Below are 25,909 nucleotides of genomic sequence, written 5' to 3' on the forward strand. Positions count from 1 at the left end.
GAGCCTGAAAAGAGAGGTTGAGGCCAGGCTCTGGAAAAAAAAGTTTATACTTTATTCTAAAAGAAATAGGGAGCTATCAGAGTTCACTAGAAAGGGGAGTGACATGGTTAGATATGTCCTAATGGAAAATCATTCAGGCAGCTGTGTGGAGGACAGACTACGGTGGAGAGAAACTTGAGGCTAGCAGTTAGGAAGCCACTCCAACAATCTAGACAAGGCGTGATGGAGGCCAGAACTAAGTTATTGGCTGAAAGAGGAGAGTTAAATGCAAGACTTGCAGATATAGAAAAAGCAAAATCTGAGACAGAGCCAAGATGGTGGAGTAAGAGCAACTACTCACCTAAGCTCTTAGACAAACTCCCTCAGATACCTCTAAAAAGAGAATCTGACCAAATTTTGGAGGTGCAGAATCCAACAGGAGACAGACTGTGGCAGTTTCACAGCCCAGGATAGACTGGAAGATCGAGGGGAAGAATCTGTTCCACAAGGGTGGAGGAGCATACAGCACACAGTAGAGAACAGGAAAGCCCCAGGGCAGTCTGAGGAAGTGGCAGCTCAGAGATAGCAGCTCAGGGAGAGAGTCCAGTAGAGCTGTGCAAATGAGAGCCTCAGAAGGAGGCCCAGGTATCTGCAGCAGCTGCACCCAATTAAATGTCTGTAAGTCACCTACTCGAACTTCCAGAAGCCAAAATGGCAGAGTAATGGGTAAATGCTCTCTCCCCCTCCTCTTGTTAACCTTGAAAGAACCATAAAATATTTCCCCAGAAAAATCCTGGATCAGTGGGATCAACAGAAGGGGCAACCAGTCTCGTAACACCTGGGGCTAGGAAAATAGCTAAGGGGGATTCCTCTTACTGTGGCAGAGGATCAGCAGCTCCAGGGGGCTGGAGCTTCACAGTAGGACCCGGGTGTGCCTAAGGGCTCCAGGGGAAACAGGAAGACACTACGGCAACCAGGATCACCAAGTGCTGAGCGTGCCTTTGCTCTAGCTCAGCTGAGATCTCCCCAGACCAGACTACCCCTCCCCCACATGTAGCAAGCTAGCTCTAGGGCTAATCAGAGGAAACACAAACAGAATTCACCTGCCTTTGCTTTCACACACCAGCCAGCTCAGCACCAGGTTCTTCAGCCTTTAGCTGAAAGAACCAGAGGCGACAACATGCAAAGCCTCAACATCATGAGCAAGAAGCAAAGAATCTTTCTATGGGGACAAGGACCAAAACACAAATACCAAAGAGGTCAGTACTGAGACTATACACCCTTCTGAAACTTCAGTAGGTACTATGAATTGCTTGCATGCACAAAGAGCACTCCTGGAACAGTTGAAGAAGGAAATAGAAGAAAAAATGGTCAATGATTTTAAAAGTATGAAAAAAGAATTCACTGAAGAGAACAGATTTTTAAAAAGGAAAATTGAACAAATGGAAAAGGAAGCACAAAACCCAAGTGGGAAAATGGGACAAACAGAAAAGGAAGTACAAAAACTAACTGGAGAAAATAATTCCTTAAAAGGAATAATTGGACAGATGAAAAAGGAGATGCAAAAGTTAACTGAAGAAAACAATTTGATGAAAATTAGAAGTGGACAAACAGAAGCTAATGACTCTATGAGACATCAAGAATCAGTCAAACAAAATCTAAAGAATGAAAAGATAGAAGAAAATGTAAAATATCTAATTGGAAAAACAACTGACCTGGAAAATAGATCCAGGAGGAAAAATTTATTGGCCCACTGGAAAGCCATGATGAAAAAAAGAGTCTGGACAATATCTTCCAAAAAAATCATCAAAGAAAACTGCCCAGAAGTGCTAGATCCAGAGGGCAAAATAGTCACAGAAAGAATCCACCGTTCACCTCCCAAAAGGGATCTCAAACTAAAAATACCAAGAAATATTGTTGCCAAATTCCAGAACTATCAAGTGAAGGAGAAAATACTACAGGCAGCAGGAAAGAAACCATTCAAATATCGAGGAGCTACAGTCAGGATCAACACAGGACCTTGCAGATTCTACATTAAAAGATCAAAGGAACTGGAATATGATATTTGGCAAGGCAAAGGAGCTGGGACTACAACCAAGGATCAGTTATCCAGCAAAGTTCAGCATAACATTTCAGGCAAGGAGATGGACATTCAATGAAATAAGGGATTTCCAGACCTTCCTGATAAAAAGGCCAGAACTCAACAGAAAATTCAATCTTCAAACACAGGTCTCAAGAGAGGCATAAAAAGGTAAACAGGGGAAAAGAAAACTTGTTATTCAATTTGGGCAAACTATTTACCTCCTTATAAGGGAAGATGATACTCATTAATCATGAGAACTGTATATCATGAAATATAAAAGGGATATACAGAGATAGAGGAAATGGGTATAAAGTAAATTTTGTCATGATAAAAATGTGATTTAAGCATGCGAAGGGATTGTAACAGGAGATGTGAAAAGGAGAAGGAGAAAATGGAAAATTACATCACAAGAAGAAGTACAAAAATATATTTCAGTAGAGGGAAAGAGGGGAGGGAGATGAGCATTGTTTGAGAGGTACTCTCATCTGATTTGGTTCAAGGAGGGAACAACAAACAATTAAGTATATAAATCTAACTAGCTCTACAGACAGTAGGAGGGGAAGGGGGAAAAAGGACAGGGGAGGCTAACAGGGAGGGAAGAAGTAGTAAGAGTAAAGGGGAGTAAAAGGAAGGGTGGCTGAAAGAAGGAAGGGAAGACTGCAGGAGGTGGTCAAAAGTGAAAACTCTATTGTGGAGGGGAAGGGAGACGGGAGAACTAAAAGCACAAACGGTGAGGAACAGAATGGAGAGAAAGACACAGACTGTAATCATAACTGAATGTGAATGGAATAAACTCTCCCATAAAATGGAGACGGACAGCAGAACAGATTAAAAGCCATAATCCAACAATATGTTGTTTACAAGAAACACATCTGAAATGGGGGAATATACACAGGGTAAAGGTAAAAGGCTGAAGCAGAATATATTGTGCTTCAGCTGATGTAAGAAAAGCAGGGGTAGCAATCCTGATCTCAGACAAAGCAAAAAGCAGAAATAGATCTACCCAGAAGAGATAAGGAAAGAAACTATATCCTGCTAAAAGGCACCATAGAAAATGAAGCAATATCATTACTAAACATATATGCTCTAAGTGGTATAGCATCCAAACTCTTAGAGAAGTTAAGGGAGGTATAGGAAGAAATACACAGCAAAACTATACTAGTGGGGGATCTCAACCTCCCCCTCTCTGAACTTGATAAATCTAACCTTAAAATAAAAAAGAAAGAAGTTAAGGAGGTGAATAAAATTCTGGATAAGCTAGATATGAGAGATCTCTGGAGAAAACTGAATGGGGATAGAAAAGAATATACCTTTTTCTCAGTGGTACCTGGCACATATACAAAAACTGACCATGTACCAGGGCATAAAAACCTCACAATACAGTGCAGAAAGGCAGAGATAGTCAATACATCCTTCTCAGATCATAATGCAATAAAAATCACATGTAATAAAAAGTCATGGAAAGACAGACCAAAAATTAATTGGAAACTAAATAATCTAATCCTAAAGAAGGAGTGGGTTAAACAACAAATCAAAGAAACAATCAACAACTTCATTCAAGAGAATGACAATAATGAGAAAACCTACCAAATCTTATGGGATACTGCAAAAGCAGTTCTTAGGGGAAGCTTTATATCTCTGAATGTCCACATAAATAAAACAGAGAAAGAGGAGATCAATAAATTGGGTATGCAGCTGGAAAAGCTCGAAAAGGAACAAATTGAAAATCCCCAAGTAAATACCAAATTAGAAATACTGAAAACCAAATGAGAGATTAATAAAACTAAAATTAAGAAAACTATTGCACTAATAAATAAAACAAGGAATTGGTTTTATGAAAAAACCAATAATATTGATAAACTTTTGGTCAATTTGATTTAAAAAGAGAAAGAAGAAAACCAAATTTCCAATATCAAAAATGAAAGAGGTGAATTCACCTCCAATGTGGAGGAAATTAAAACAGTAATTAGAAATTACTTCGCTCAACTTTATGCCCATAAATTCGACAATCTAAATGAGATGGATGATTATTTTAAAAAATATAAATTGCCCAGATTAACAGAAGAGGAAGTTGAAAACTTAAACAACCCCATCTCAGAGAAAGAAACTGAACAAGCCATCAATGAACTCCCTAGGAAAAAATTTCCAGGGCCAGATGAATTTACAAGTGAATTCTATCAAACATTTAAAGAACAGTTAATTCCAATACTATATAGAGTATTTGGGAATATTGGGGAAGAAGGAGTCCTCCCAAATTCTTTTTATGATACAAATATGGTTTTGAAAAAGCAGAATCTGGCAACTAAATGGATATGTGGAATAGCAGAGAGTGAGGAGTCAAGGATAACGTCAAGGTTATGAACATGGGAGGCTGAAATGGTGGTGCCTTCAAAAGAAACATGGAAGTTTGGAAGAGGGAGTAGGTCAAATTTGAGATTTCTCCAGGAGTATCCAGTAGGGGAGGGTGGTTAACAGTGTTAGATGTGGCAGAAAGGTCAAGAAAGATGAAGACTTAGGAAAGATTATCAGGTCTGGCAATTAGGAGATCACTGGTCGTTTTTAAGAGTGTAGTTTCAGCTAAGTGCTACAGACAGATTAGAAGCCAGTTTACAAAAGGTTAAGGAGTAAAAAGAAGTAAAGAGTGTAAAAATCTTTTTCAAGGAGTATGGCCAAGAAAAGGAGGAAAAATATAGGAAGATAAGGAGAAGGGAGATTTGGTTAGAATATACAATGCCATGGGGCAAGGAAGGGGGTAGAGGGAAGGACAGCCAAGATAAGAAGAACTGCACTGAGCTCCCCTCCACAAACTCCTCCAAACAGAGCTAGAAAACGTACTAGGCCAAACCCTGATGGGGAAATGTAGAAAAAGTCACGGTGAGTCACTTGTTCAGCCTAGCTGAGCACAAGACAACAGACAGGAAGGGCTGTGAATACTGGGTACAGGGTTGTGGCAGAACCACACTGCACAGACTGCTATAGCATCCAGGCAGCACCAGCACAAGAGGAGGTTCCAAACCCATAGCCGGCAGGCACTGGTGAAAAGCACAGGTGAGAACTGGCAGTTTTATGAGAACTACCCAGTTTCAAGTCACGGATTCAGCACAGAATAAAATGGGAATTTGTGCTTTGTGGTGGTATTTCTGAGAAGGAAGGACCTTGACAATGTAAGGAGAAAGGAGCAAGTTCAGAAGCCAGCAGCAGTGAAGCTCAGACCTCAGGCATAGAGCAGGGTCTCAGTTCCATCACCTAGTCCAGTTCACAGACACAAGACCTGAACAGAGGGGAGCCCATAATTCTGCTGCTCTGAGCCAACAGAACTTTTCAGCTGGCCAACAGGGCGGGGTACAGTAGCAATCTACTCTTGCTCAGTCTCACACCCAGATCAGGAACAGAGCTACAGAGCTCAGACCAGGGGCAACAAGAAGAGTTTGCCCTGGATCAGACCACTCTGGGAGCAATGAAAGTTTGTGGGTCCCCCAACTTGCCCCTGAGACAACTCTCAATAAAGCCAAGAAAGCAGACACAAGATCAGCCCAGACCTTTACTGCAGAAAAGCAGCAGAGTCCAGCCCTAATATGAACTTGGAAGTCAGGAAGTAGGATAAAAGAATGGGCAAACAAAAAAGAACCCATCACAAGGAGTGGCAGAGATGCTCAAGACACAAATGGAAAATAATGACTCTGAAACATCTACAAGCAAAGTCTCAGAGAAAAACAGCATGGGAACAAACTCAACTAGAATTCCTGAAAGAAAGGAAATAATTATAAAAATAAGTCTGAAATGTTGTTTTATAAATGGAATGGGGCTGGGGGAGAACAGAAAAGAAATGAGAGCTATGGAATAAAGAACTGAAAAGGGAAATAACACTTAGGACAAGAAATATAAAACTTTGTTCAAGCAACAAACTCTCTGAAAATTAGAATGGACCAAATAGAAGTCAATGACTTCAAAAGGCTACAAGATATATTAAAACAAAGTTAAAAGGCTGAAAAATAAAAGAAAATCTAAAGTATCTAATAGCAAAAACAACTGACCTGGAAAACGTATCCAGGGGAAAAAATTAAGAGTCATTGGACTATTTGAATGTCATGATGAGAAAGATAACAAAGATATCATATTTCAAGAAATCTTCAAACTGCCCAGATCTCTTGGAAAAAGAGGGAAAATTGGAAATAGAAAAAATCCATCAGTCAGCTCCTAAAACAAACCCAAATGAAAACTCCCAGGAACATTAGAGTCAAAATCTTGAGTTTTCAGGTCAAAAAAAAAAAAATATTCAGGATCACACACAATTTAGCAGCCACCACTATAAAGGAGTGGAGAACTTGGAATATGAGATTTCATAAGGCAAAGGATATGGTCTTACATTCAATAAGTTATCCAGCAAAATTGAGTATAATGATACAGAGGAAAAAATGGATCTTTAATAAAATAGAGAATTTTCAAGCATGAAAAGACCAGGGTTGTGGAGAAACTACAAAAGTCAAACACAGGAATGAAGAAAAACATAAAATGGCAAACATGAATGAACAAGCATAAAGGGCTTATAATTCAAATATGGGATAATGTGAGCCCCCTTTGAACTCTATCATCATTGGGGTTCATAGAGAAAGTACAATTATACAAGGCCTAGGAGTGGTTCTGTTATGTCTTGATGATCTTAAGAGAAGAATAAAAAGAAAGAGAGGAACACACTGGCAGGAGGGGGGAGGGAGGGGGGAGAAGGGAAAGAACAGTTAGGAAAATTATCTCATAATCAGGGTACATAAGTAGACATCTATACAGACAAGGAGGAAGGAGAGTGAAGAGCTGACACTTGAACCTTATACTCATTTAAACTGGTCAAAAGAAGGAAGAATATGCATACACACAGCTGGATATAGAAGTATATTTCACTCAACAGGGAAAGGGTGAAGGAGAGAAAGAGGAATTAGAAAGAGGGTAGATTAAGGGAAGGATTAATCTTAAGCAAAATAAACTAAGGATGCACAAAAAAATTTCTAGCACTTTTTGAGGTAGCAAAGAATGGGAATCTGAGGGGGTGCCATAAATTGGAGGAATGAATGACCAAGTTATGGTATATAAATTTATATTATATACCATAAGTAAATATGGTATATAAATGGAATACCATTGTACTCACCTCTCATCAGCATGATGACCAACAAGGATTCCAGAGGACTAATAATAAAACAAGATACCACCTCCTGATAGATGTGAAGGACTCAGAATTCATAATGAGATAAATATTTTATGGAACATAGCCAACGTGGAAATTTTTTGGACTGACTATAAGCGTTTGTAATGGTTTGGTTTTTTTTTTTATGTTTTCAGTGGGAAGGGGAAAGGGAGAAGGGAGAGGGATGAGTGAGAAAGTGGATCTTGAGTTATCAAAAGAAATAAATTTTTAAAAAATGTGATGCCATGCTTTCTAGGTACATTCAATTAATTTTAATTGATAATCAATATAACCATCCTTCTGTTGGAAACACTATAGAACTAACAAGAAACCAAACTGCCTACTTTCTCTATGAGTCATCATCCAGTTAGAAATGTTTTTCTTACACCTCACTTACTTCCTGCCAGAGAAGTGATGAGCTTAAAACAGAGAGGTACATTTTCGGGCATGACCAACAAAGAAATTTGTTTTGTTGGGCAATGCTTGCTTATGATAAAGGTTTTCTTTTTTTCTTTTTTAATTCAATGGGAAAGGGGGTAGTGGGAAAGACATTTTTAAATGCATGTAAAAATACCTTTTTTAAATTATGTGCATTGTTCACTTTCTTGGTGTTATAACCAACTTTTCAGGTCACATGGAAATCTGTGATGACAGTTGACAACTTACCTTCAAGCCAATAGCCTGCTGGCTCATCTTGTTGGGAGGGTAATTCAAATTTATCACAAAGAATATTCCTGTTGAGCCTGAATAATTTTTGATGGGTGTTATTTGTCTCCACCGAAAATCTAGATTACCACTCAGGATGGTGTCAAGAGCCTGGGTGAAAGCACTGGACTGTTAGAACACAGACCAATGGTGGGTAATCCAGACTGATTTGTGAAAATGATGGCAAAGATTTATTTCTTATGCAACTTACCACATATACTACTACTAAAATGCAGAAAGAGTAAAGTAGATATATCCCTTTTTAACAGGACCTATTAAAAATATCTTACAATCCACAGACTGGTTCCATAACAGCAGTACTTAAAAGTAATGTTAAGAGGCACAGACAAGTACAATGTAAACTGAGGTAAGAGGATGAAGACTACTGTCTGCTTCAGTCAAAATTCAATATATCTAATCCAATGAAAAAAAATCAAAGGTATGCAGGTACACAGGATATATATCAAAATCACTAAAGTCTATCAAAAAACAATAAAAACAGAGCTAACCACCTCTGTCATCTTTTGTAAGAATAAAAGTTTTAACAGAATATTAAGACAGCACTATCCTTCCTCCAGTCATGTGCATTTATATACGGAGTCAGGAGTTGAATCTGGAAGAATAACTAGAAGGCCATTGCAATAGTAGAGATAAGAGATAAGGCCTTGAACTAAATAAGGCTGAGAAAAAAGGGATCAAATGAAAGAGATGCTGTAGAGGTAGAAATGGCAAAAAATGATAACAACAACAAAAATATTTATATAACCTTTACTATGTGCCAGGCACTGTCCTATGTATTTTACAAGTAGTATCTCTTTAGATAAGAGATTGGAGTATATAAAATTTTGCCTATTCTTAGGGATCATGGTCCAAGAGCAATTTTGCATGGCTAAAAAGTATGTTTTTTTCTGGCACAGTTCAGACAGGTTGAAGTTAACAGGCTGCTGGATTTGTACCAACAGGTCTCTGTTTCCCATTCTGAGGGAACAAAACCTGAGCTCACTGAAATGGAATGGACTGTTGGGAAATAATCCCCATGTAACACTAACACTCCATTTTCTGTTAGGGAGATAAGAAGTAAAGCTTTCCAAACGCGTATCAAGGATTAAACAGGAAGACCATCACCACTTCTTCAACTAAGACATTTCCTATTGTAATAATAGAGAAGTTAGCCAATTAACACCACTGACCTGTGAGGAAAGAGCATTCTTATGGATTTTCTTATAAATAAGAGCAGGGCAGATGAAGCAGATGAGACTTCCCATTGTAGCACCAGTAAGGCCTAAGATTGTCTCCACTAGAAACAAAAAAGAAGAACAGTGAATGGATGGGAAAGAGAATAAAAATATGAGGACAATCTTTGAGGATTTGACTAAGTGCTTAGATCAGCAAGTCACCATTTATTTATTCAATGGCAGCATGATAAAGTACTGGGCACTTATCAGGAAGGCCAAGGTTTTAATCCTCCACGTTGATCCTCACTATCAGCAAGTCACATCACCTCTTGAAGCTCCAGCTTCCAGATCAGCAAGTGGTGGGTATGTTCAGATGCAGAATGTGCAGAAAGTCCTTTGTAACCATTAGAGGGTTTCATCAAGCCTCCAGAATGCCAGCAGCAGCAGGAGGAGTAAACGACATTTATAGAGCATTTTAAGGTTTGCAAAATACTTTGCTTATGAAAATCCACTGGGGTGAATGCTCTTTAAGTATTATTATTCCCATTTTACAAACAAGGAAAATGAGGCATGGAGGGGTTGTTTGATTTGAAGTCGTACAATTAATGAAAAACTGGGTTAGGATTCAAATCCATGTCTCTGACTGCAAGATCACTGCTTCTTGGACCAATACAGGCAGACTCCCCAATTTATGAATCCTTGAAGCAATGAATTGTGGAACCGCTAGCTATATGTGATTCCTGACATCTACAGGATTAGAAATCTCCTCTGATTTAAGTGATGAATAAAACCGAGAATACTATCTGCTTTCATATAGCAGCACAGGTTGAGGTCTCGTCCCCCAAGCCCAGAGTCCATACCAGAGTGATCCTTTGTGTGAGTGCCCAAGGTCAGGATTAGACATCCAGCTTCAGTCTTTTGCATACACTGGATGTTCTCCCAGTGTCTAATAAGCAAAAAGACTTTTTTATTGCTTACCAGGGTATAGGCAACAAGCAGTATGTTTTATTTAAAGCCAAGTTTTTATCCTAGGAACACCCTTCTGTAACAATATTATAAGGCAGTGATAGGGAGTGATCCACTCTATAGCACTTCATCTTATAAACAACTTTTATAAACAAATTTTTTACACTGGGAGTCTCTGACCATATAATCATAAGTCCACGTTTTGAGGAACATTTATTGTTATTAACATGCTAAATTTTTATATTTCCTTATTCACTAAAGTGAACAACTTAGGGGAATTCTAACCACTTCCTATTATATGAAATAAAAGAGAAAGGTATTGAAAAACTAGGTATCTTTGGTGGAAAACTCTAAACCTTTTGTACAGCAGGTCACACAAAGCAGCAATTAGTGTCCAAAACTTCACAGGCTAAGATATCTGAAGAATAAAGGAAAAGGGGAAAAAAACTGGAAGAATGCCATCTCAAGTGGCCTTCCCATCTTACCATTTGGGATCATGATTCCACCAACCATGGTTCCAAACACGATTCCAAGTGTGAGAGCTTTAAATCGAAGAGGGGGCATATAACCTCCAGCCGCAAAGGTACCATCTTTTTGCTACATGAAAGAAAATCAAAACACACTAAGTTCTGAAACTGCAGCTTTCCCCCATGACTCTCCTGAAAGCAGTTAAACAAATGGTCCTGCTCCACACACCACACAGGACCCAAAGTGGGGCTAAAACGGTGATTTCATCTGCCAATTCAATAGTGTACATAGGTAAGCATTAACAGCTCAATTAGATGGGGTTGAGCAATCTCAGTGTGAAACTGCAACCTGAACGTGCAAAATGGCAAAAAGCTGCTATTTCACATCCCGTATGGAATGCAAACTTTACAGATTCTTCTCGCAATATTAAGGGCAAATTCCTCCATTTGCGGTTCTGCTTTCAGGACCATAAGAGAGTAGGGCAAGAAGGCTCTGTTGTTGGACAGGAAGCAGCACGACTCCACAGGAGTACCCCTAATATCTTAGGCTGAGTTGGCCAAGTTAAAGTTAGTAGGTGGAACATCACCTGCACCAACCTCCCTTTCAAGTCTCTTAACAGAAGCCTGATAGAAAACACTCAATGGTAAGCTCCCCAGGGAACTAAAGTCAGGAAGTATAACATAAGCAGCACATCCAAACCAAAAAGTCTCTTATTCCCACCTCTAGGGAGTACCTCTCATTTGTCTTTTTTCTCAGGGTTTAGACAAACGAAATGTAGCTCCACCGAAAGCAGACTACTCCCAGGCAGAAGACAGGAAACCTTAAACTACTCCTGTGTGAATTTTCTGAGCAAGGCGTACTTGCTCTACTGACTACCTCCAACAAAAGCTGGAAAAAATTCCCAGAATTTAGAATTATCCAATATTTAGGAAAATAAACCATTGGAACATGCCACCAAAGGACCACAGCCAAATTCCGGAATTTATGTATTACTCCAAAATGGTAACATTCATATCACTTTATTTTTCATACCATTTTCATTTCAAATGGTGAATTTTTTTTGTAAATAGAACTAAGGTAAAAATTCATGTGGAACAGTGAAAAAGCTACAAACTCAAAGGAATGCAGACATCTAGCCAGGCTTCTGACTGTGGGAAAATCTCTACTGCAGTATGATACTGGTCGTGCCTTTCTTCTAGCTCATAAGTTTCTCCTCCCCCAATGACTTTAATCATGTATTACTTTAAAACTGGGTGCTTGAATGGCTAATGGAAGAGATGCAACTCATCTACTAAGCACCAAGTTCAGCATTAGAAATTAATTAGAAATTAAAAAAAAGATTAAAGCACTGCTCTGAATCTCCACAGAGCAGCTTCTGGAATTCTTTTTGGTTTCATAAGGATGCTAAGCAATTAAAACTATTAGAGATTTACTCTCCGTACAGACCACCGATGCTTTTACATATCCAAAATTATACAGAAGCTATTTTGTTATTCCAGAATATCCAATGAGGGCCACAAAGTAGCAGACCACAATCACAGCCCTATGGACTTGTGACTTAAACTAAGATAAAGGAAAAAATTCAGTTTACTATCAGTTAAAACAGGGACAGGGACTGAGCCTGTGATTTCGCTGATAACAGCGAACTTCCAGGAAAGGAAATGCTCTTGACTGTGCAGGTCAGCGCCTTCTCTGCAACCTAGCCTTACAGAGTTGCTTAGGTGGCGCTTCTTAAACTACGGATCCCACAGTTTAAGAAGCACCGAAGAGGTCAAGACAGGAAAAAGTTTAAGAAGCCCTGGCTCAGAGCCCTGAAGTTTAACAAAACCCTGGCTTAGAGCACTGCAAGATTAAGTGACTTACCCAGGATGACACAGTCAGGGATGAGAGTAGCAATAAGGAAGAAGACCTTTAGATGAGAAAAGGGACACCATCAAAGGATCAGGGAAACACCCTACAACTTGCTTCCTTCCCATAGAAGTGGAAGAACAACCATTCCTTTGGCTACGGCTTACTCTCTATGCAAACTAACAAGGGCCCAGGGCATCGGTAAAATTAGCTCAGGGTTGGAGGAAAAAATCAGCCTCTGGGCCAACATGAATGTAAAAGAAAATCCTAAATTGGATCCAAACTCTTTAGGCTACTAAAGCATGTGGAAAGGCTGCTTAATTTTCATATGACCCTACAAAGCTATACTGAATCACTTTCCAATAGGTACAGCAGAATGCATCAACAAGAATTGATGGTAGGATATTTCCAGAGCAATGCTCTCTACAGATTGGGGCAATAACACTACAACAACATACAGTAAAAGCTCAATTAATCAAAGTGCTTGTGGAATGGGGTTTTCCAATTAAATAAATTTTCCATATAACTCAGGGTCACAACCAGTAGACCTTTCGAATTTCAACCCATTACTGAAAATCTCTCTAAAGTGTTCCCATCCCCTTTCCTGCCTCAGTAAATACTGAACATAATTTCGCTGGTTCAGGGTCTTATATTGTCTCTGGCTTCTCATTCTGACTCATCAGTTGAATAGTACTAAAGATGCAAAAGATATTGGGGAAAAGGCTGACTCTCTCATGACCCTAAGACATTATCCTGTAAGTTGCTTTTTCCTAACATATTCCTAATATCAGCTTGTTTTTTATATCATTTGTCTCCTTCTTCTAAAAGCCAAATGTAGGACAAAAGGTAGAATCTCAGAATTGGAAAAGACCTCACAGGTCATTTAATTCACCCCCTACTCAAATCATGAATCCCTTCCTCCACCCACTGACAGGTGATCAATCTAGCCCCAGTTTAAAGACTTCTGGTAAAGCCAAATTCATTATTCCCCCAAGGCACCCATTCCAAGTTGAGGCAGTTGGGGCAATTCTAATTACTTAGAACTTTTTCCTTATCCTGGGCTAAAATCTGTTTTACTGTAAATCCAACCCATTAGTTCTAGTTGTACTCTTAGAGCCAAAAGAACCTAATGTCTCTTCATTAGATTTCTACAAAATTTTAAGGTCCATGACGGCCAGGATCCTCTAAATTTTGCATCTCCACCAACACTAGCATAGCGCTCTGCACATAGTAGGCACTTAATATTTGTTAAAAATGAATTTCACATGTCTACTGCAAACATTTGAATATTTTTATCACATCCTTTTCTTCAGGTTAAATGTACCAAATTCCTGTTAAAGGTGCTAAATATCAACTTAACAAAGGCTATGCTATATTAACAAAAGTTCTACCTAACAGAAGAACTTTAAAAAGCTGAAAGAGATCAATATTAATATCATGAAAATAACTCCAGTTATTTATAACTGGAACCAGTTATTTATAACTGGAACCAGTTATTTATAACTGGAACCAGTTATAAAGAAATCTTACCTGCTGCTCAAAGAGAAGAGTGTTCAATGCTTGTCTGCATGGTAAAATCATCATGGGAAACCCAACAGCCACTGACATCATGAATCCCACTCGAATCATTTCAGTCACCAGATTGGAAGGGAAGTTCATTAACACATTGCCAGCAATAGCTTCTGTGAAGCTGACATAGCCAAAAAATCCTACCTGTCCAAACAGAAGGGAAATGATAGGTAGGAAGATAGTTCTCATCAACATGTAACCTAATGCAGAAGGGCAAATAGGAGTAGCAAGCATAGTACCCTGCTCCTATGTAATGGTTCACCTTTCAAACAGACCTTCAGTGTATGCAACTCCTTAAGGCAAGGAGGGTTATTTATACTGACTCATTATTCAGTCTTACACTTTGAGGAACTTTCTCTACAGAGAGAAAACCAGTCAATACAAGACCAAAGACAACAGAACAGTACGCATGACAACTACAATAAAAATGAAAATACTAAAAGAAAGTTTGAATGAAATTAAATTTTATGGGCCATAGTTTCCTCCCAAATGCAACAGTGGCAAAAATATGTCTAAAGCTCCTAGTTTAGGAGGACTTGTAGGAAATGATGCAGAGTGAAGTGATCAAGAGAATCACTTATACAACGACTATAACACTGAAGGAAAACACTAGTGTAAGAATACGACCATACATTCTTTAGCTGAGGTGATGGACTATAGGTACAGAATGAGGCATGTATCTTGAGACATGGTATGATATGTGTATCTGTTTTTTGTGACTTTATTTGTTCAAAAGGAGGGCTTATTTGGGAGTAGGAAGAAAGTTAAGGGAAAACTAGGGGAAAGTGGTGGGGATAGTGGCAACGTGACTTTAAAAATAGAATATCAATGAATCATTTAAAAAATAAACAGAGGGGAGAAGATGGAAGTTCAGAAAAGGACACACAAGTAACGTAGTGCAGAATTACCATATTAAATGTGAAATATGCAAAAAAACACTAAGCTACACATAGTGGAGAGTCATAGCTTCATATACAGTCATCTTTACCTATTCTTTGCATATGGAAATGTTAATATTTATCAATGTCTGTCAACTTCATGAAAGTAAAAAAGAAAAAAAATTTAATTCTATGAGACCAGTAAAGCCCTCTGTCCAATTATACTTCACTTTCCCTAACGAATAGGTTCACCTCTCCTTTTCTGACCACATATCTCCTATATGGTAAATTTCATGCCACTTAATACACACAATATGCAATATGCCACAGCCTAGTAACACCCATCACATATTGCTCTTTGGGTCACCCATAATTTTGTTTCTTTGGAAATAGTGATGGTCCCATGATTCATAACCAATTAGCAACACTAGAAGAATACTGATGTAAAAACAATGAGGTTTTGTGTCATGGAACAGCAAATGAGATTCTTGAAAACCTTTCACAATTTCTCAGCTACAATCAGCCCTCTCTCATCCTCTTTGATTCCACAATTTTGCTAGGGACCGAACTAAAAAACTTACCATTTGGAAGTTTCCTGCGTGTTTTTATTTTAGTTAAAAGACAGGTACAATGGGGGAAAGGCTGTTGTAAAAAAGTCAATAAACCATTTTAAAAATAAAAATCTTGAAAAAAAATTTAAAAAAAAAAAAAGATCCCAAGTCTTGGATACTGATAGCATCAGTTCCAGTAATAGGTACTGGAAAAGATATCTTTCCACTGTGTTCAAAAATACCAAACTGAGTTTGTCTATGTAACAACCCTCCTTCAAGCAAAGACCTTTAAAACAAGGGTTCTTGAAACATGAGGTCTACAAACTTTTGTTCTGTTGCTTTTTACTATTTTGATAATTAACTATTTCAACACAAATGGTTTCCTTTGTAATCTATGCATTTTATTTCATGTATTTAAAAACATTATTCTATGAAAGGGTGCATTGGCTTCATCAGTCTGCCATGATGGGATGGGAGTGAGGGGTCTAGAACTCAAAATGACAGAACTACATTTTTAAAGGCAGTCTCATAGTATTTTTAGGACATAGACACTATCCTCTGGAATAAGTGAAAATCAATGATATCCATACTCTTTGACCCTGAGATTCTACTGAGGTATATACTCCAAAAAGATCAATGACAAAAAGAAAAACATGTATAACAGCACTTTTGTAATAGCAAAAAATTGGAAACAAAGTAGATCAGTAATGTTAAACTCAATCAGAAATCAATCTCTGTGAACCCATATTAACTTAGGAAAACACAAATTAACATTATCTACATTATATTTTTATTTATTTTGTTAAACATTTCCCAATTACATTTTAAACTGAATCAGGCAGCACTGAGGTTGGGCAGCTAGGTGACACAATGGATAGAGTGCTGGGTCTGGAGTGAGGAAGACTCATCTTCCCGAGTTCAAATCTAGTCTGAGACACTTATTAGCTGTGTGACCCTAGACAAGTCACTTAACCTTGTTTGCCTCAGTTTCCTTATCTGTAAAATGAGCTGAAGAAGGAAATGGAAAACCATTTCAGTATCTTTGCCAAGAAAACTTCAAATGGGGTCACAAAGACTCAGGAACAATTGAAATGACCAAACAGTAAAAGCACGGGAGAGTTTTGTAGCCAGGAGTTTTGTCACCTCTGAAGTAGATGGCCATTGATTAGAAAATGGCAAAACAAACTGTGGTTCATGAATGTAATGTAATATCACTATGCTGTAAGAAATGATGTACGTGACAAATACGGAGAAGCATAGGAAAAGTTATATGAACTGATACAATGTGAAGTAACCAGAACAAGAAAAACAGTATGTCCAATTACAACATAAATCAAAAGAATGATAAAATAATCAAAACTGTATGCTGCAAAATTATGAACCAGAATGCTCATAAAGATGAGATGTGAGAAAATGCCTTTCCCCTTATCTTCGCAGAGGTGTGAGACCATGAATATAGAACACTATACCATCACTTTTGCTGAACATTTTTTTCTTCCTCTTTTTAAACTCTTTATTATAAAATATGACTGTCTGGGAGGGGGTAGGTAAAGAGACACAGTGGGAGACACAGGTGATATAAAAATAAAAGACAACAATTTATTTTTTAAAAATTATTATGTATTACTTTTATATCTGTACTTCTTTGATATGCTTATAAAGAAAGATTTTGAGAGAAGAGATATAAAAAGGAGAAATAGAAGTATGAAGGGTCCTTACCGTAATGTAAAAGGTGGTGACCACATTAAGCGAGGAAGCAAATATGGAGCTCATTATTTTAACTGATGGTTCGTCTAGGCTGTCATAGGTAGGCAAAACCTGGCTACAAAAAAATATGCAAAGGACAATGTATTTCAGAAAGTAAAGTTCCAAATAAAAATATGCTGCCAACCTAGATGAGAAATTTCTAACACCCTCCCCTCATTAAAAAAAAAAAAACTGCTGTGCCAGTATTTGTAGGATAAATGCCAAGAGATTTCATAATGCTATCAATTTTAAGTTAAGTAAACATATCCCTTTAAAACCCTTTCTCCCCCTGAATAACATACATGATATAAACATTTCAAAAGTGCTGAAAAATGATAGACCATTTGTTTCACTGCTTCGGTGTGCATAAGGGAGATGACTACTCTTGGAGCCCTCCATGCTGATAATTAAAGTAATGTTTGGTTTACAGAGTGATAGCAGGATACTGCTGGGAAAAAAGTGAAGTTAAAGAAAACTCAAAATATAAGTATTTTTTTCATATTTTAGCCCAATTCATAAACAAGGGGTTCTGACAAATATTTCTGAGGCATGTAACATTCTTTAAATATAACAGGGGAAGGGAGAGTACACATTTTAGCAACTTAACTTTTTCATATCTTATTATCAAATATACTTCAACTCTGGTTCAATTATAAGACACTGCTTAACGTGAGAGACACTAGTTAGGAAATTTGACCTACACAGAGTACCTGAGGAAGCAAGTTTCCTTGACATATATTTTTGTGGCCCATAAATCTTTGGCCCCCTTTTAAGGGGAAGTGGATAAAGTCTGGAGGAGCGTGGTATATGTGTGGTGTATGTGTAAAGGTGTCTAGTGGTATATTGGTAGTATCTTAAAAGTTTCTGATGGTAAGCTATGAGAAGTAAAAGTTTAAGAGGAGAAATGGAGTTGGGTAAGACTCCACATATATCTCCAAATACAAGGTAGAAAACAGGTGAAGATAGTGACTACCAAAGTTGAGTTTAGGCAAAGAATCCTAACTTTGATAGAGGGAAATGGAGAAGAGTGGTGAATAATAATGATCTGAATTAAGGACAGAAGAGTAAATTTGATTTTTTTTTTTGGAAGGGAGTTGACAGAGAAAATGCAATGTAAAGTTCAGCAATCACTTCCTAATCTGTGTCAGACTGGATATTCTTCATCTCTTTTGTATCAAAGACCCCTATGGCAATCTGGTGACTATGGATGAACTTCTTCTGAGAAATATTTTTAAATGCATAAAATAAAATACACAAGATTACAATGGAAACCAATTACACTGAAACAAAATTATCAAAATGTCTGGAAAATATTTATGGCCTCCAGGTTAAAAACTCTCAACCAATATTTTCAAGTTTGGACCCCTTTTTATCAAAACATCTCATGGGCTCTCACATAACAGTTGTATTTCTGGCACTCAATGATTGAGAAGATAACAGCAATGTTGTGTCAGAAACTTGTGGTGAGGAAACGTCAATAAATACCAAACAGCAACTATTCTTTCAGAGTTTCCAGAGGGCACTGACAAACTAAATAACTGCTTAGAGCCAAGAACCACTATATGACAGAGATAGGACTTTATTTTTTTATGTGTACATTTTATATTTTTGTTATTCTAAACACGACAAATTCTAAACATGGCAAATATAAGCATTTCCATATACAAATAATAGAAAAAGAGGATTGTACGTAAAACGGCAAATCACCATTATAGTTATTTGGTTTTCTTAAATATATAATACATTCAGCATATTAATTCCAAAGAAGTCCCACTTTGTTTCCTTCTGAACCTACTTCACTTATACTCATCATTTTTATTTTTGTTATCATGTTCATTATCCCCTTCTCCCAACCTCTCTCTCTCTCTCTCTCTCTCTCTCTCTCTCTCTCTCTCTCTCTCTCTCTCTCTTTCTCTCACACACACACACACACACACACACACACACACAATCCTCCCTTGCAATCAATAAGCATAGTCAAGTAAAACAAATCTATGCATGGGCCATATCTAAACATGGATGTCTTATTCTTCACTTCTAGTGAATTACCTATGTCAAGAGGTAGAAAGCTGATGTCATCACTGGCCTCTGGAATCTTGGTAGTTCACCACATGAATCAATTTTTAAATCTTTCCAAGTTGTTTTTTATTTCATGTTGTAGGCATTCTACATATTACTCTCTTGGTTCTTGTCACTTCACTCTGCATCAGTTCATACAAGTCTTTACCCAGGTTTAACTATGTATTTTTTTTATTGCCACCTTTTCTGAGATGATGATTTTTTAATATTTAATTGAAGTATAATATATTCTGCTTCAGTCACTCATTTGAATTTTTGTAACTCTTTACATTTCAAGTGGGTCTCATGTGAATAACATTGTTGGATTCTGCTTTCCAGTGCATTCTATCATCCTCTGTCATTTTAAAGGTGAGTTCATTCCATTCATGTTCATGGTTATGGCTACTAATTTTCTATTTTCTTTCCTCATATCCTCTTCTTTACAAAGAAGGTGAGTGAAAGAGAAGGATGTGATCAATTGAATCATAATGCTTCCACTCTACTGACCTTCCTCTCTTCCCCTCACCAAGACCTCATCACTGGTTTTTATACTTTCTTTCTAATCCGCCCTTTACAATCTACCCTCTGAAACTGAAATGTGTCCTCTCTCTCCAATTCTACCCTTCTTCTTGAATTCTTTTCTCCCCTTTCCCTCTCTGTGCTTTTCTTGTTGAATTTTAATGTACTACTACACCAAACTCTTTGTGTATATGCATGTGTTTAACTCTCCTCTCTCCAGTTCAGATGAGAGTGCTTGCCCCACTCCCTTCTCCATTTTTAAAAATACTTTTCTTGTCACAAATAATAATTCTAAGTGCCCCTTCTTCCTTATTTCTTACCTAGTGTATCTTTTTTCTTCTCCTTCTCTTAAAACCACCAAAAAAGAACAAAACCACCATCAATTCCTATTTATCTAACTTAATTCTTTATGTGACCCTTGAGGTCATCAGGACTCTGAAGGCATATTTGTTTCTTCTCCCCTATTACAATGAAATCACTTTATCATCTTTTAGCCCCTTGAAATTGCTCAGATATATTTTACCTTTATGGTTTCTCTTAACTTCTGTGTTTGCATTCCAGAATTTTTATTCAGATTTGATCTTCTCACCAGGAATGCTTAAAAAGAATTCTATTCCATTAAAAATCCATTATTCCCCTTGAAAAACTATACTCAGTCTTGCAGAGCAAATTATATATATATATATTTTGCCTTATGGAATACACCTTTATAGAAGTAGCTGCAGGTTTTGTATGATCCAGACTGTTATTCCTTAGTCCTTCTGGCTGCCTATAGTGCTTTTTCTTTGACCTGGAAGCTCTGGATTTTGGTTATGACATATCTGGGAATTTTTATTTGAGGGTTTCTTTCAGGAAGTTACCAGCAGAGTCTATTTTCACTCTGACTTCTGGTGCTAATAAATCTGGTTAATTTTCATTTATGATTTCTTAAAAGATGTTATCCAGACTTTTTTTTGTCATAGGTTTTCAGAGAACCCAATGATTTTTAAACAGTTCCCCCTTAACCTATTTTCCAGATTGTTTTTGATACTAGATATCTTATATTTTTCTAATCTTTGGATTTTGAGTATTTCATTAAATCATTGAGTTATTACTTTAATTTGTTAAAATATCTGTTAACATGGGTATTTTCACCCTGTGTTCTAAGCTACTGATTCCCCAATTCTTTCCTGCAGAACTATTATTTCACTTAAAATTCCATTAAAAAAAAAACAAACCCTTTGTTTCATTTCTTCCAGGGATTCTTCTAAGCCTTGTGCTGAGGCTATTTTTTTCCTCAAAAGCTCTAGTTATAGCTTTTGTGGAGTTACTCTTCCTCCTGGGCCACTAATGATCCATAATATTTTATCAGAGTGTTCAGTATCTTCTTCTGTTTATTTTAATCTTCAGCCTCAGTTTCTAATTTGAGACTGTGCTATGGCCAGACTCCCACCCCTCTCACACCCTTAGGTAGGGTGTTCAAGTTGTGTTTGATTCTGACCTAGCTTTCCTGGGTCACTACTGGCTTTCACTTCCCTGGGTATTTCTGCACTCAGAGTCTCAGAGCACAAACAGGCTTCAGTGGCCCCCACAGAGCTGTATCTGTATTTGGTTCTCCATGATGAGATCCTGCTCTAGTCTTCCATCTCACCTCGAGCTTCCTCAGACAGAGCACCGACTGGCTTTGTATTCCGCCTGGAACTTCCCCAATCAGAGCACTGCCATGGACTTCTGGTCTCTTTACCTAGGCTTCCACTAGCTTCTCTGGCAGGACCCCTCTTTGAATGTCAACAGTTTCTAGCCACCTTTTTGTGTGGTTCTGGGCTGGTAGAGTTAACTGTTATTACTCTGTTCAATCTGGTGCTCTTTCTAGATTGCTGCTAGAATAAAAGCTCCTATTATTGCCTTCTATTCTGTCATACTCTAAAGTGAGGCTTTAACCCAAGTTTTTCTGACTCCAAGGCTGGCTCTCTACTATGAAACATTTGAAAAACAGCACCATACATATGTGCAAGGTATATAATTTATTCAGTCTTTAAGGCATAATTTTGCTTATTTATTATTAAAAAAGTCATTTAATGAGATGGCCAACAATTTTTTGCAGCTGTCAGAATAGGAGTCAGAGACCCCTTACAATAATTCTACTCAATCAAAATTCTTCAGGTCTCATTTTGTCAGTTCTACATGGGATTGGGATGATGCTAAGGGCAGGCATGAAGGCTTCATTTCCTTTTTCTTCAATTAGGAGTGGGCATGCTAGTTCTTTTTGCCTATCCTTATCCCAAACATGGCTATTAGGAAGGAGTGTATCAATATATCCATCCCAACATGCAGATACACCATCAGACAAAATTGTGCCTATAGGTGACCAGACATGTCAAAAGAGGAAATCTCAGTTTTCATAAGCAAAAAGCATTCTAAGTTCAAAGAACACGAATAGTAAAGTTTTTAAGCCCTGGCCTGGCATAGTACAATGTGCTTCCTACCTACAGCTGCTGTGATCAGAATTCAGTGGGGTGAATGAACCCCAATGCTTAGAGACTAGACCCCTACTAAAATTTTCTTTGTTATTCACCTGTGCTATAAAAAGTCAACATAAAGACACACAGCAAGAAAGTTCATAGAATCGGAGACTAAGAGCTAGAAGGGACCTTAGAAAATTATGTAATCGGTATCTCCTAAACTGAGGCTCAAAGAAAATAAAGAACTTACTCCAGATCACATGACCCCAAGAGACAGAGCTGGAATTTGAACTCAGATCTTCTGACCTCAAATCCAATATATATTCCACTGATCCAGGTTAAAGAAGTCAGAGGAGGAATGTTGCAAGACATCACTTCCCCTGAGGCCATAAAGTGAAAAGAAGATGAACTTGTAGCATGAAAGTCAAACTACTTCCAAGGGCCTAGTCTTTCTGTGGTCAGAGCACCAAGCCTACATATTTATTTTGTGTTTTGAAGCTTAGCTACATATACTATCAAGGCTTGACCACATGATCCCTGCCAGGCAAGAACAATCCTCCATGAAGCAAAATGTAACATATACCACAAAAAAACTCATGCCCCACATACTCAAAGGGGTTTTTTATACATACACACGTATGTGTTTATATAATTATGTATACGTGTGTATATACATGCATTCATGCATCTATACATATACATACACACACATATAAATATATATGCCAAAGTGGTCTAAAGTCTATCTTGTGGTTCCTTCCATTAGTTCTAATTCTTCTTTACAACATGACTAATGTGAAAATATGTTTAATATGAATGTATACGTAGAGCCTATATCAGAGTGCACAATGTCTTGTGGAGCGGGGAGGAGAGGGAGTAAATTTAAAACTCAAAGTCTTATGGAAATGAAATGTTGAAAACTAAAAATAAATTAAATTTTAAAAAATAAAGACTGAAGTCTAGATTAAATGGCTCCTTCCTCCTTCTGACCATATCTGAGAATTGTATTGTATCTGGACAAGTCCAGAATCTCTAGTGAGATTCTAAAACTCAAAAGTCTAAATTTATCTCATGAGTAGGATCACATATATGGAGCTGGACAGGACCTTAGAGATCATCTAGTCTAATCCTCATTATTATTATTGAGGAAACTGAGGTCCAAAGAAAGTGAAATGACTTTTCCAAGATCACACAGTAAGTGGCAAAATCAGAATTCAAACCTAGGTCTTCTAATTTGTTGAAGGACACATATGTAATACATTATTTTAATCTTCAATGTTAATTTTTAATGTTAACCGTGATCCAAGAATTATTTTTTCAAATAATTGAGTATTTAATATCTTGGGAAACAAGACCAATAGGAGTAGGCAATAACAGAGAACAGGAAGACATGGTATTTTAGGTCTAATAATGAACAAATAAATCACAAGGGACTATGAAGACACAAATGACACCAAGTTGTGTCACCTGATCATTCCCAACAAGTATAAACAGCATAATCATGTTCTTCACTGATATTTATAAACATACACACACATACACACGCCCTGGACAGTAGGACTTAAATTATGTTTCTACATGTGTTAAATATATATTTTTAAGAAGGGGATTAAGAGGTCAGCAAAACTGAATATACCAAGTCTGAGAATAACAAATTTGTGACATTACAAGTACCCAGAGAATGTGTTATTCTTACATTCAGAGAAAACATGGGTTTTTATCTTTAGGTTTAGACTGCTACTTAACTGGTATAAGAGAATCTATATTTAGAGAGACATGTGCACATACTATTCCAGACCATATAATTTTACCCAAGTTTCCAAGTCCAACAAATGTGTGCTAGTAACTACGTGGCCACCACAAGAGAGCAATCGGGCATTTAAAAAAAAACACAGGACAACTGGTAACTAGGTAAGCTGTAAAAGAATATAACTTCTGTCACCAATTATAATGGAGACATTAAACAGCAAGGCTGGAGCATGTTCTGGTAGAAACTGAGCTGCCAAGAGAGAGACGATAAGTGGGAAATGATGATTTGGATCTCGCATGTGGGTGTAAACACAGCAGCATGAACAAATTTTATCTGTCACATTAGTTTACGATTGGCACAATACATGTTCACTAAAACTACAGGAGGGGGGAAGCCCAGTTCTGCCAGCCTCCCTAACGTTGATGGTCTTTTCCCTGTCCACATTTGGATTTACGCCTCTATTTTGAGCCGGTTACTATTCCAACCGAGCATGAATCACTTGCTCCTGTCATTTTGGTAGAGAAGGTAATGCTGCTGGAATTATGGAAATAACCTGATTTGAATTTACATAGCGCTATGTGCCAAAAAGAAAACACACACACACACACATACACACACACACACACACACACACACACACACACACACAGAGGCACACACACAATGTGGGCCTCTGTAAGCAGATCAGCAACAATCTGAAGTCAATGTTTGTGCAATTTCCTTTTAAATATTCCCAAACAGCTAAATTCTGGCAAAAGATTAGGAAAGCTGCCTATTCAGATGGTTTTTGGTTGTTGCTAAAATCCATACTGCCAACTCTTTTTTGTTGAGAGTCTGGCAAACTAGGCAATCCAACTAGTTATTCTAAAAACATGTTTCAATTTAACTCGTGATTGAAATACAACTCCCTCAAGTCAGAATGGTGGGGAAAGCGTCATAACTGAATAAGACATTATTCTTCAGTAGCTTGTAACACACAATTAAAGAGGGGAAAAAGGATGATTCCCATTTAACTCAGTAAATTATGATCCTTTATCATTACAAAATGCATTTCATATGACCACCATGAAAATTAGAGAACAGGAAGTACTTACGATTGACAGGCAAAAGACATGCCAAAGATAGGAATGCAACGAAAAATGCCCTCCCAACGGGTGTAACTAACCCGCTCCAGCCACTGCCCGCCAAAAAGGCCATGCTTGAGAGAGGACAGTACTATCTGCAGCCAAGGAAAAGTAAAAAGCATTAAAATTGAAATATAAATAAAATCTCAAAACTCAAACCCCTCAGTAAATTAATGACAGGAATCTAATATTGGCAATGCAGTGACAAAGACAGGAGAATGCAGCAGCTCTTAGACTGGTGCAAACATTTAGTGTCATCTGGATTTCTCACTGAATTTCATATTTTAGATTTCTTCTTGCTTCTTTGCTTGACCCATTAGAATAATACTTCTATAGGTTCATTTATTATTACAAAATAGGCAGTGGAGGCCTTCTGGGAAGCTGGGATGCATTCAGTGCCACCACAAACTAATAACATACATCTATTTGGAATGTTTTCACTAGAATTGTGCTCAGAGGCTCAGTTTTCATTCATACATCGAAGCAGCTGTCCACACAAGGGGTCATGTAAAGCAGACAAAAGCAGAATCCCCGCCCAATCTCTGGTATCACTTTAGTCATTGGAATGGCAGAGAAAGGTGTTCCCAAATATTGGCAAGTTCTTCAATAATTCTGTACTATGCCAAAAATGTACTCAAACAACCAAGTACTATTTAAAAGATGAAAATTCACCAAAAACAAGTCTATCTAAAGTTAAGGAGGTAATTGGAAAAGTGACATACATGGTTATAAGAACTGGTCTGTCAAATAGTTGAGTTAAGGGACACTAGCCTTTCCTTTCACTGTTAAAAAAACTCATGTCAGTTAATACACAAAAAGGTTATATGGAATGAATGAAAAAGCAATGTAAAAAAGCCTTGGAGAGCTCTA

General features: G+C 37.6%; 1 protein-coding gene across 2 annotated transcripts in view; it reads right to left on the reverse strand.

Moving 5' to 3' along the window:
* Positions 1-25,909, reverse strand: part of SLC38A10 (solute carrier family 38 member 10) — a 75,523-nt gene that overhangs the window by 31,380 nt on the left and 18,234 nt on the right. For both annotated transcript variants that reach the window (XM_072645285.1, XM_072645286.1), the window contains 5 exons: positions 25,010-25,134; positions 17,121-17,223; positions 13,934-14,116; positions 10,573-10,684; positions 9,137-9,243 (listed from right to left, as the gene is read on the reverse strand). In XM_072645285.1, coding sequence (XP_072501386.1) covers positions 9,137-9,243; positions 10,573-10,684; positions 13,934-14,116; positions 17,121-17,223; positions 25,010-25,134 — 630 coding nt within the window. The remainder of the gene's footprint in view (positions 1-9,136; positions 9,244-10,572; positions 10,685-13,933; positions 14,117-17,120; positions 17,224-25,009; positions 25,135-25,909) is intronic.

The sequence above is a fragment of the Notamacropus eugenii genome, chromosome 2, assembly GCF_028372415.1.
Source record: "Notamacropus eugenii isolate mMacEug1 chromosome 2, mMacEug1.pri_v2, whole genome shotgun sequence".
Classification (NCBI taxonomy): Eukaryota; Metazoa; Chordata; class Mammalia; order Diprotodontia; family Macropodidae; genus Notamacropus; species Notamacropus eugenii.